The sequence below is a fragment of the Sinocyclocheilus grahami genome, unplaced genomic scaffold, assembly GCF_001515645.1.
Source record: "Sinocyclocheilus grahami isolate Dianchi unplaced genomic scaffold, SAMN03320097.WGS_v1.1 scaffold418.1, whole genome shotgun sequence".
Taxonomy (NCBI): domain Eukaryota; kingdom Metazoa; phylum Chordata; class Actinopteri; order Cypriniformes; family Cyprinidae; genus Sinocyclocheilus; species Sinocyclocheilus grahami.
This window is the reverse complement of record NW_015505597.1, coordinates 1288099-1301396: the sequence shown is the minus strand read 5'-3', so window position 1 is coordinate 1301396 and position 13298 is coordinate 1288099. Positions and strand designations below refer to the sequence as shown.

The 13298-nt window shown below is 37.2% G+C and overlaps 1 protein-coding gene across 1 annotated transcript in view; it reads left to right on the top strand.

Moving 5' to 3' along the window:
* The first annotated feature begins 377 nt into the window (after nucleotides 1-377).
* The window catches only part of trak1a (trafficking protein, kinesin binding 1a), a 22620-nt gene continuing 9699 nt past the window's right edge, over nucleotides 378-13298 (top strand). The window contains exons 1-13 of the mRNA XM_016232765.1: nucleotides 378-453; nucleotides 772-888; nucleotides 1167-1267; nucleotides 2541-2649; nucleotides 2837-2915; nucleotides 3189-3319; nucleotides 4177-4251; nucleotides 4469-4606; nucleotides 4773-4849; nucleotides 5084-5317; nucleotides 7034-7365; nucleotides 9989-10324; nucleotides 12201-12303. Of these exons, the coding sequence (XP_016088251.1) occupies nucleotides 403-453; nucleotides 772-888; nucleotides 1167-1267; nucleotides 2541-2649; nucleotides 2837-2915; nucleotides 3189-3319; nucleotides 4177-4251; nucleotides 4469-4606; nucleotides 4773-4849; nucleotides 5084-5317; nucleotides 7034-7365; nucleotides 9989-10324; nucleotides 12201-12303 (1883 nt within the window). The 5' untranslated portion in view covers nucleotides 378-402. The remainder of the gene's footprint in view (nucleotides 454-771; nucleotides 889-1166; nucleotides 1268-2540; nucleotides 2650-2836; nucleotides 2916-3188; nucleotides 3320-4176; nucleotides 4252-4468; nucleotides 4607-4772; nucleotides 4850-5083; nucleotides 5318-7033; nucleotides 7366-9988; nucleotides 10325-12200; nucleotides 12304-13298) is intronic.

Below are 13298 nucleotides of genomic sequence, written 5' to 3'. Positions count from 1 at the left end.
AGGCTTCACAATAACACAGAATATGCAGAACATCGGATTTGGATCGGTCTCCTCTGACCGATACCCGATCCGGCAGAAAATGCCAGTATCGTAGCCGATACCGATACTGAGTATCGGATCGATGCATCCCTAGTAATGTTATATTCATTTAAAGTATATTATTTTTATAATAAGTGCTCTTTTTAAAAGTATGTTCAAGTTTACTTTTTTTTGCAAGTAATAAATATCCATATGTGTTCTGAGCATGTAGGCACCTCTTATGTTACATACTGGTACTTTTGTGTTTTAACACAGTGTACCTTTAACTTAGAAATGTTTATTTTGAGTTTGTCATTGAGTATCTCATATTCATTTTTTTATTCCTCTGTTCCCACAGTTCTATGTGCTGATCGAGTGGGCCAGATGACTAAGACGTATAATGACATAGATGCTGTGACACGTCTCCTGGAGGAGGTAAGCCATGGGAAGTGGGAGGATGGGTATTTTTTGGTGTAAAGCGTGACCCACATGTTGTGATGTAGGTCTTTCAGTGTACCATAGTAGTTCATGATTACATAAGTATCATCCACAGTCTTGCTGATTTTACCATACGTTGTTGAGAGATTGTAATTATTGTGAACTAGATATAATATCCAGGATTCTGTAAAACGTAGTAATAAAGTCTCTGAAAGTCTCAAGCTGTCCAAAAAGAACACAGACTAAGGAATTGTTTGATTGTGAATTTGAGCTAAACAGAGAACATATAGGGTCACTTTGTGTTCCTCAATTCAGAAAGAGCGGGATTTGGAGTTGGCGGCTCGTATTGGCCAGTCTCTGCTGAAAAAGAACAAAACCCTCAGCGAGAGGAACACCTTCCTGGAGGAGCAGGTGGAGCACATACGAGAAGAGGTAAGAGAAGAAAACCGAAAAGTGAGACAAGCCTGTTGGCTAATTATTATTTTTTTTAAATAAATTTAGTGGTGCCGAGATAACTTTAACTCAAAGAACCATGTCAGCATAAAATGGTTTTTCAGGACGATATGGCTCTAAAGTATTACTATGTGTAAAGAACCTTTAAAGAACATTCTTTTTTAGCAGCATAAAACAGATTTAATCTAAAATCATTCTATTTGAGTTTACAGTTATTGTTGCGTGCATACTGTGAGTGTTTGTATGCTTCCATGCAGGTGTCTCAGCTGCGTCATGATCTCTCGATGAAGGATGAGCTTCTGCAGTTCTACACAAGTGCAGCTGAGGAGAGCGATGGAGATTCTGCTTCTACCACACCGTGAGTCCATGTATTAAAGGGATAGTTCACCCAAAAATGAAAAAGCTGTCATTAATTACTCACCCTCATGTCGTTCCAAACCTGTAAGACCTTCGTTCATCTTCGGAACACAAATTAAGATATTTTTGATGAATTACGAGAGCTCTCTGACCCTCCCATAGATAGACAGCAAGGATCCTTACACGATCAAGGCTCAGAAACGTAGCAAGGAGATCACTAAAATAATCCATGTGACATCAGTGGTTCAACCGTAATTTTACGAAGCTACGAGAATACTTTTTGTGTGCAAAGAAAACAAAAATAACGACTTATTCAACAATTTGAAAAGTGAAAGTGACGTGACATGTGGCCAAGTATGGTTACCCATACTAGGAATTAGTGCTCTGCATTTAACCCATCCTTAGTGCACACACACAGCAGTGAACACACACACACACGGGCAGCCATTTTTTTGCTGCGGCGCCCGGGGAGCAGTTGGGGGATCGGTGCCTTGCTCAAGGGCACCTCAGTCGTGGTATTGAAGGTGGGAGAGAGCGCTGTACATTCACTCCCCCCACCTACAATCCCTGCCGGTACGAGACTCGAACCCGCAACCTTTGGGTTACGAGTCCGACTCTCTAACCATTAGGCCACGACTTCCCCATACACATTTGTCTCCTCCATGTCACCCTATAGCGCCATTTTGGAGAGTATCACATGCGTAAACAACGTGTCAGCTGCATCTTACACTGATACGTTGTTTACGCTTTGATCTCAGCGTAAACAACGTATCCGCGTACATATGTTGTTTACGTATGTGATACTCTCCAAAATGGTGCTATAGGGTGACGCGGAGGAGACGAATTGTTGAATAAAGACATTATTTTTGTTTTCTTTGTGCACAAAGTATTCTCATAGCTTCGTAAAATTACGGTTGAACCCCTGATGTCACATTGACCATTTTAACGATGTCCTTGCTACGTTTTTGAAAGGATCCTTGCTGTCTATGGGAGGGTCAGAGAGCTCTCGTAATTCATCAAAAAAATCTTAATTTGTGTTCCGAAGATGAACGAAGGTCTTACAGGCATGGAATGACATGAGGGTGAGTAATTAACGTAATGAACTGAATTTTCATTTTTGGGTGAACTATCCCTTTAAGTTTGAACGACACCTCAAACTGTGGAGTTCTATGATTTTTCCGTTTTGCCTGAAAATTATACAAATAGTTATTTTCAGTGAGGAGATTTCCGTGTACTGAAGTAGGCACATCTGTCTATGATTTTTTTCTTTGCAGTATTCGCAGAAATGACTTGTCTTTCACGGTCCCGAATTACCTCCCTCTGGATTCACTGCAGAAGAAACTCAAAGACCTGGAGGAAGAGAACATCGTCCTGCGATCGGAGGTGAGAGAGTGAGGCCTGACCTCGCGTCCTTCAGCTGCCCATAAGAATGCTTTGCATAACATTATTCAAAAAAGCCTCCAATCAAACTTATCAGAGTTTCAGGCATATCACATTTCCAAGACAAACACATATGTAACAGCTTCATTCTCAGATAAAGATATTTCACATCACGTGTGTGTGTTTATAGGCAAATCACTTGGAGACAGAGACCATCTCGTATGAAGAAAAGGAACAACAGCTTGTAAATGACTGTGTTAAAGAGCTCAGTGAGTAGACCCACCTATTACACCATCAACGATCATATTCCCTCGAAATGATATTAAACTGATATTACATAATCATCCTACACTAGTTAAATTCATGTATGCTATTCATTACCTTATTGTTCCATCCTTGTAGTATAACAGTTTAGTTTTTAATGACATGAACTGCACATACTGAGGGGCTAATCTATTTTTTGAATGGGGATTGGGGACTTTCCATGGTTTTTGTTTACCAAGGGTGAGTTTGACACATGAAGTCTATCTCTTCCCCTTTAGGAGATGCTAATATACAGATCTCCACGATTGCGGAGGATCTGGCTAAGAAAACAGAGGATGCCTCTCGCCAGCAAGAGGAAATCACACACCTTCTCTCTCAGATCGTCGACCTGCAGAAAAAAGCCAAATCTGTGAGTTCTCCTCACTGTACAGTAGACGAGATTAATACACAGATCTTTGGTTTCAAATTGGTCATATAACACAAAATATAATGTTACAAATCTAAAACTAGATTAAAAAACTTGGGACGGTTACTTTAGAAGTGTAATCGGTTACAGATTGCAAGTTACCCTATTTAAAATGTAATAAGTGGTGTAACTATTTCAGTGACTTTATTAAAGTAATGTAACTGATTACATTTCTAATGTATGTTTTCAACTGTTAATCATTTTAAAACATTTAAAGCAGGCCGGGTTAACCTTAAAGTAGTACTCAACACTGATTACTGTCAAGACTTGCCAAATCCTTCATCACTTCAATTAGGATTATAATAATTAAATTTTAAAGCACAGAAATCAGACTTTAGAACCTCTTTATACTGTGAGATGCTTCTGAGGTTAAATACCGATTTCGAATTATAACAAGAAATAATTGAATAGCTATGATACTGTTTTAAAAAAAATCTAATCTCTGCCTTGGGGGAAAAAAACAGTTAAGCTTAATAAATAGCAGGGGAAAAGCGTTTTTATTATTATTATTGGTACATTTTAGTAGTAATAATATTAAGATTGTTTTATTATGAATATTATTTATGTATTTGTTTGTTTTATTTATTTAGCTTGACAAATTTTCTGTTGTGCGATACTGTATAAGAACCAAAATGAATGCTGCTGTGTTCAATATTTATTGCTGCTAAGCAATGTATTAGTGAAACATAATCTTGACTGTTTTGTCTTTGGTTCTCATTTCAGTTAGTTTGTTGTACTGTCAGTCATAGGAAGCATAGTTCTGTCTTAGTAATCAAGTGTAATATTTGTTATTTGTTCAGTATGCACTAGAAAACGAAGAGCTCACTCAGCATCTGGGAGCTGCTAAAGATGCCCAAAGAGCACTAACAGCAGAGGTAACACATGCACTCAAACGCACCAGCATATTCACATACTGTAATTCAACTAAAATGCCACCATATAACAGTTAATGTGTAACATAGGTGTGTGTTATCCTTTGAATTGTTTGATTTGAATTGAAACCCCGATCTGACTGATTAAATGAATTTTACTGCTGTTTTCACCTGCTATCAGTCTCTTTATCTCAGTCTTTATATCTGTTTCTTTCTGTAGCTGAGGGAGCTGGAGGAAAAGTATGCTGAATGTATGGAGATGCTTCATGAAGCTCAGGAGGAACTGAAGAACTTCAGGAATAAAACGCTGCCTCTCAGTACACCGCGACGATTCCACTCGCTCGGCCTCTTCCCCATGGTGAGAAATGGAGAACAACAAATTAATTTAATGTATTATTAATTTTCACAAATTGTTGACTTGGTATGTACTAAACGGTAAGCAGTACACTAGTATGATAAATATACTAATACACATACAATATCACTGTTATTTACTGGCTAATGGTGTGCCTTGTGTGTAACAGGACTCTTTAGCTGCTGAAATTGAAGGCACCATGAGGAAAGAGATTCAGATGTCTGATCCAGACGTAGAGGAACAAAGGTGTGTTAGTGTGTCTCATATCCTGCATGAGTTACGAATTTGCATGCTGAGTCAGTTTCGGCGGAATTTTAAGTATATTCTAATCTCTGTTACAAGGCATTTTATGTTTATTTTTTATTTAAATTTTTTAGCTTACTGGTTAAAGATCTGAGCTGATAACAGAATGGTTGTAGGTTCAAATCTTCTAAGGATGACACTGACCTCTGTACATGCTTGTCTTCTCCTTTTGGTCAGGTTGCACCCTAAACGTGTCTTTGAAACAGTGCGTAACATCAACCAGACTGTTCGGCAGCTCTCCATGGGCCCGTCCCCTATGAACATCCCAGGGTCCAATCAGACATCCTGTGTGAATTCCAGGCGTTCTAGTTGTCTGAGCACACCCAGATCGAGCATGTACGGAGGGGATGGTGTTGAAATGGACAACCGCACTAACAGTATGCTGATGGAAACCCAGTCAAATCAGGATGGGTAAGAGCATCAAACGTGGTTTTAAACCTTAAATGTTTAAGCAGTATGATAGAAATGCGTTGTGTGTGTTTGCTTAACTACTGTTTGTTGACAAATTTTTGTTTGGGGCTTGGTAAATGCACCAAGACTGCATTTATTTGATCAAAAATACTATAAAAACATACTGTAATATCATGAAATATTGTTATAATTTAAAATAACCGTTTTCTATTTTAGTATATTTTAAAATATATGAACAGCATTTACTGTATGTGAACTTTTTTAGAAGATGTCTTTTTTGTCATCCTTGCTAAATAAAAGTATAAATTATTTTCTTTGGAGAAAAAAAAACTTTTGAACTAGCGTATTTGCACTACCGGTAAAAAGTTTGGAATAGTAAAAAATTTAATAAATGATAATAATTGAGCACCAAATCGGCACATTAGATTGGTTTCTGAATAATAATGTCACTGAAGACGAGTGTGATGGCTGCTGGAAATTCAGCTTTGCCATCACAGAAATAAATGGCATTTTAAAAATATATTACAGTAGAAAACCGTTATTTTAAATTGTAAAAAATGTTTTGCAGTATTCCTGGGTTTTTTTGTTTGTTTTTTTGGATCCAATACATTCATCCTTGGTGAGCATAAGAGACTTCTTTCAAAAACATTCAACTATCTTGAAATGATATATAAGTTTTTTGTTTGTTTGTTTTAAAAGGTTTAGTTTGTCTGTTAACCTGTAGTATCTATAACTACTACTATATTGGTTATTGATTCGTCTTTAAAAACTCTAATAACTAAAAATGGATATCCATTTTTCCATACTTGTAGATTGACTTTAGTGTAACTTGTGTTTGTAGAAAAATATATAGAGAATTTCAGCCTTTTGTCATATATTGCAGTTATACTGTAACGTGAAAATAATTATTAGCTGACTGTCTTTGTTTGCAAGAACATTAATATTGATTTATTGGTTCTATTTATAGTGTCCCTATTATGGGTTATGAAAGGTTCATATTTTGGTTTTTGGAGTCCCCAACAACAGATTGACATGCATGCAAGGTCAAAAACACTTTCATTGTCTTATAATATGCATTTATTTTACCTTACTTGCTCAACGACTCCCAAACGATTCGCTCAACGATTCATTTTTCCAAACCCCTCCTTTGCGTGACGCTAATCTGCGGTGATTGGTCCGATTGGTCGCATTTTCATTTCATCATGCCTGTACTGCCAGATAAAGCAGCATTTGTGAGCACAGTGCTGCTTTGTGTACAGCGTTACTGGGGAAACAGCTATTTTTACCGCTCCAAAAGCCGCACCTAGTGGCAAAGAATGAATTTGCATTTTCATTCAGACCAACGTGAAAAGACCAGCAAGTGGGCGGGCTATATGCTAATGTTTCACGTTGACGTCAACATGAAATGGCTTGGGATTCGTTTTAAAAACGACTCGTTCCAATGATTCAGAGTCGACTCTTTCTTTTGAGAGACAATAACTTTGTACATGGTGCACTTTCTGATTTAAAACTTTGCAGGATGTTTTCTTTCACTTGGAGCTGTGTTACACACTGCATGAAAGATCATTTTCAAAAATCCATAATAGGGGCATTTTAAAACAATAGAATTTGTTATATCTTGGGGGTGTATGTGGGGGGAGGGGTGTAAGTTCTTTATTAGTCGACATTGGACCACACTGTATTGTTTGATTTTCTTATCTGTAATATTTGTTCCAGCTCTGATGACTCCAACAGAAAGCCTGGCACGCCTGGCACACCTGGCTCCCGTGACCTGGAGGCGGCACTGCGGCGTCTTTCCCTTCGACGGGACAACTACCTTAGCGAGCGACGTTTCTTTGAGGAGGAGAGAGAGCGTAAACTCAACGCCCTGGCAGAAGAGAAGAGCGACTTGTACGAAGAGAGAGATGGTGGGAGTGGCAGTGAAGACGGTGGCCCCCTCACTCCGGCAGACAGCATCATGTCTCTGGGAACCCTGCACTCGGTTTACTCCATCTACAGCACCCGATCCTACCTGCCGGAGAAACTCCAGATCGTCAAGCCTCTGGAAGGTGACCGAGCCCAATCCAGGCCTTTCACCCTCTTATTGTTTGATGCTCTGTGGGCGTTAATGCACCACAGTGCTGAGGACCTGTCTACACAACACTCCTTCTATTTCAGACACACACAACCTCGCTGCTGGTTTGAGATTTAGACGCCTCACACTATATATACACACTACTGGTCAAAAGTTTGGAATGAAGAAGATTTTTTTATGTTTTTAAAAGAAGTCTCTTTTGCTCGCCAAGGCTTGTGTTTATCAGAAATGCAGTAAAAAAACAGTAATATTGTGAAATATTTAAAATATTAGTAATACTTCAGTATAGGGAACAATTCTCACTATTAACTAGTTGATTAATAGCATGCCTATTATTAACATTTTGGCTGTTTATTAGTGCTTATAAAGCACATATACTATATGAACATATTCTACATCACTAATCCTACCCAATACCTAAACTTAACAACTACCTTGCTGACTATTAATAAGCAGCACATTAGGAGTTTATTGAGACAGAAGTCGTAGTTAATAGTTTGTTAATAGCGAGAATTGGACCTTAAAATAATGTGTGACCCTATTTTCTATTTTAATATATTTTAAAATGCAATTCATTCCTTTAATTTTCAGCAGCCATTACTCAAATCATCAGTGTCACATGATCCTTCAGAAATGATTCTTATATGCTGGTTTCGTGCTTAAAGAAATTATCATCATCAGTGTTGAATATATTTTTTGCTGCTTAATATTTTTGTGGAAACCATGATGCAATGCCATTCAAATGTTTTGGCAAAGTAAGATTACAAAAATAAATAAAGAAAAAAAAATTATAAAAATGACAGTTATACATTTATAATGTTACAAAAGATTTCTATAACAATAGAAAACACTCCTTAATGTTTCTAACGTAATCAATTTTCACAATATTACTGGTTTTACTGATCATATAAATGCAGTCTTGCTGAGCATAAGAGACTTTTCAAAAACATAAAAAAAATTATTTATTTATATATATATATATATATATATATATATATATAACACACACACACATATATATATATATATAATTATTTTTTTCCATAGAGGTAGTGCTAAGGTATATTTTAAAATAGTGTTTTTCATTCACTAAAAGTTAGAAACATGCTTGCTTCTTCAAAGCATATCTTTCACTTATTGTTTTTCATGAGGTCTATTATCAGCATCAACAACATGGTCATTGAATTCATTTAGTTTTGAATATCACTGCTGCAACAGATTGTTTGTGTCCTGGTTTTTAAATTTGAGATAACTTAACTGTAAACCAGTCACAGCCTTATGATTCATAATCATATCTCTAGCGACCTCTGCTGGATATAGTTAAAAGATAAACTAAGCTATGTGACATGGCCTACCCAATAGTAACGCTTATTAGGAATTGCAGAAAACTCAAAAGCATGTTAACAAATTATCAATGCTCTGATTTCGTTAATGTCTTTGAGTATGTTTTAAAAGGTACTAACAGGATATCTGATAGATTAGCTCCAGAGGAAGGATTTTTGAGGGATAGTTGGCTCAAATGTTAATTCTGTCATCATTTACTCACCCATATCACATTCCAAACCTGTATGACTTTCCTCCTTCTGCAGAACACCAAAGAGCTTATTTGAAAGAATGTTGGTAACCAGTGTATTTTGGTTACCATTGACTTTAACTGTATGGACAAAAACCCAAGAGGCATTTCTTTCTAAATATCTTATTGTGTGTTCCACCGAAAAAAGAAAGTCATATAGGTTTGGAACAACATGGATTTTCATTTTTGGGTGAACTATACATTTTTATATCTGTTTACTCCCAACATCTGTCAGTTTTAAGTTTGTGTGTTTGCATCCTTCTTTAGTTTTCTTACCTGTCTGTTTTTAGCTCTCTAATAAACAAAACTTTAATTTCCCCCTCCTTCTTTTTTTCTCTTTCTTTGCTTTAGTCCGTCCACAACAAGAGTCAAATGAGTATTATAGCTTTGGTTATATATCATGATATCTATTTCAGAGCCATTTTCAAAGGAACATATTGAAATGGATTAAGATTAACTAAAATGATTACTACAGGTTAATTTAATCCAAGACTATACACTATAATCTGAAAGGAACCCATAATTTACTCAATTCTTAATATTAAATAGTTTGTTATGAACTGAATGTATTTTTTTTATCATGTTATCAGTTAAATATGTATCTGCTGAACATCTGAACACATACTGTATATAATATAATATAATATAATATAAAACACATACTGAGTAATCTATTATTATAATTTTATCCCTAAAATGTAATGGAATGCAGGCATGCCTTAAATTACAAAGACTCTTGTATCTCTTGATATTACGGAGTTGCTAAAGTGTTTCTGGACTAGCCACTTTAGCAGCATTTAAAATACTGAACAGAAGCCCGGTATTTCGATCATGTCATGATGTGTTCATTCTTACCTCGTTTCTTTCGGAATGCAACAAATGCTAATTTGAAAACTTTTATGTCGCACTTGATGCACGTCACCATGCACTCATGATCTCAGTCTGTTCTCAGTGTTCTGTATGTTGTGTGGCATTTTTTTTAAATTTGTATCTGATCTCCACTCTTGTTTCCTCTACTTGTCAGGTTCGGCCACTCTGCACGCATGGCAGCAGCTCGCTCAGCCCCACCTGGGTGGCCTCCTGGACACACGGCCGGGTGTCGTGACCAAGGGCTTTCGACCGCTGGAGCTGGACCTGGAGGAGGTGTACCAATTCACCGACCTGGAAGAAGATGAGTCAGGACAGCATTCCCAATCCGCCATCTCTACCTCTTGCCTGGGCTCTCTGCCTTGTTCACCTGCATTGCGACGTCCTCGTGCCAACAATCCTGATAACCAGGAAGAGCAGCCCAGAGAAAATGGAGGGTCCCCTGTAGTGGGGCCAGATCAAATGGAGGCTGGAGAGGAGGAGGTCTCATCTGGTGAGGGACCCTCGTAACCCCACTAACCCTCCGGACAGGCTTAGGGGGGCGGGAACATAAAGCCTCACTATAAAACAGACGATGCCCTAGTGGAGTACCCATAAACCCCAGTTGTATTGTGCCTGTGAGGGCCTAGGATGAGCTGGTTCTCTCCTTGTTCAGCTGCAGGCACACACCCACTGCACATCATCCACTCACCCTGAAGACAGCTGCCATATTCTTTTGAGTATAGTCTTTTTTTTTACATTTTACTGTCATTCTGCCTGTCAGTCATCTCTCTGGCTCCTTGTGCTGAAAAAAATGAGAATTGAGCCTTTGGAAACTCTGGAAGGAAGTAAAATACTTTAAATATTAATAAATAATAATAAATGTTAATAAATAATATTTTTGAATCAAAATAAATTGGTATTTTTTTGCAGTTACATTTTAATTTAATTCATTACTAAATACAATGCAATAACATAATTCAATAACAACAATTTTATAATTATATTCATATACAATTGACATATATGTAATATGCAGCATATATTGTATTGTAGTAATGGGCAATCTGAATTATCCTAAAATATGCTTTATTTCTATTTATTTTATATGTATTCATTTTTTTGCAGACCCAGACATGGTCTTGACGGGCTTTCATTCATCTTTTAACAATTCACACCAAATCATTGATATTATATAAAACTGGTAGATCTACTCTACTTATACTTACAAATATGAGTATGATAATATGTGATCATTAGTACGAGCTTCTAGACTCAATTCTCATTTTCAGCACTAGTTCATTTCTGAAAGGCTCTTCTCAATCTCTCTTCATACCTGCATTACCAGAACACTGTTTCAGAGAGTATAAGGCCTGGGGGGGAACAACATTTATTTACTCTTTCTCTCCACACACTTGTCCCCCGATAAACCCGTATGTGAGATTTAGGCTGGTGTCCACCCTGAGGGCACAGAGTGTGATGTTCGATACTAAACTGTACAACACACATACACATCCCTGGATGCATTTAACACACACCATCACACATTCCCAACAGGAGCCCCAGCATGTAACTAACATCCAGCTAGAGTTCTGAGTGTGTTTAAAGGATAATGTTACAGAGTTCTATTAAAAACATGGAGGAGTGAGCCACTGTCATGTGAGTGAACAGACTCTAACGTCACTGGAAAGAGGTCACATTGACACCACATGTACACAAACACACTCCACATGCTTTCAATGTCAGGCTTGTCTACTACACAAACACACAGAAAGCCACAATTTAGGGTGTTAGACACGATGCTCACATACCTTCTGTGAATATCAGATGGCTTGAGTTCACTTGTAAATATCTAAGATCATACAGACAATTGTTTTTTGTTTTGTTTTGTTTGTTTTTGTTCTTTTTTTTTGTCTTTGCTTTTGTTTTGTTTTGCTTTGCTTTGCTTTGCTTTGCTTTGTTTTGTTTTGTTTTGCTTTGCTTTGTTTTGTTGTTTTGTTTGGGTTGAGGTGAATTATCCCTTTAATCATAACTGACAACTTTCTGCTGAGAATTATTGAAACAAAATGCCAGCTGCAATACAGGTATATAATATGCTTTAGCTTGTCTGTAATAATTGAATTTGATCTTCCCTCTTTCCCACTGTTCTCTCCTGCTGTGTGAAGCTATTTAAAACTGCATCAGGATGAATCATATGATTAAAACTTCATTTGTATGTAAAGATTCTAATTTAAGCCCAATAATAGCTTGCATTATGCCACATTACATTGCTTTAGCTCTCCTCAGATCCTGAAGCAGTTTTAACTACCTCTGTGTGTGTGTTTATATACTGTAAGTGTGTTTGTGGTGTTTTGTACTGATGTTTGTCTCTCCTTTCTTGCTCTCTCCAGTGCATTTCCCTGGTAAATGTATGTCTCACACCAGCTCCACGTACACCTTCACCACCTGCAGGATCCTGCACCCTACAGATGAACTCACCAGAGTCACACCAAGGTAAATACTGTGTGGTCTTTTCATAATACCATCTTAATAACTTGTTAGTATACATTATTTTATGGATCATATCAGACATTTTTTCCAAATACGTTGTCAGAAATATGTGCAAAAATTGTACCTTTAGGATTACAGCTTGTCATTGGAGCAGTCCCCTTATATCTACCCCTGAAAGGTACTAATGTGAAACTTTTATGGGTAAATAAGGTACAGAGTTGTCCCTTTGATGGTTCTGCACAAAACAAAAAAAATAATGGTCAAGCAAAAATTGGACAAAAAATCTATTCCCTAATGAAATCTGCTGACTTTCAGATGAGTGCGCATAGAAGGAATATCGCAGGGAGAAGCAACCTTTGGAACCGTAAAGCAACAAATAGGACGCCCTATGGTTTATTGGACAGTCTTAAATATGTAAATCTGTCTGTAAGGGTTCCAGACAAATAGCTTGTCTCTATAGCAAACATACTGTACAGCTGTGTGACTGGCTCTCTGCAGGTCATATGATGAGGATGATGAGGCGGCTCTCTATCATGTTGTTCTGGTGGCGGGTTTAGAGCAGACTCACTGAGCAGAGCCCCCTGGGGGTGAGGTGGAATAGCATGACCAGCCTAGTGCTGATTAGACCTTGTGTCATGAGAGTGTGCTGTTCTCTAACCAAACACAAACCACTCTAACTGACCTGAGGGATTTTTTTAACCTAACACCAGAACTTTTTTGTGGAAGACTTTATGCAGTATGACGTAACAAATGTTTGTGTAAATAACACACCGTGTATGAATCTATGATTATATCTGTGTGTATTGTAAATGAATACTGTAAAATACAGTATACTACTTGGTTAATACTTTAAATTACTGTAGAATGCATGAAGGAGCAGAATGATAACAGAGCCATGATGTGTCCAATCAAACAACTTAATATATAAATACTGTGAGGTTTGATGTCAGCAGGATGTTAATTTATAATCAAAGGAATTTGCATCCAAAATAATATAT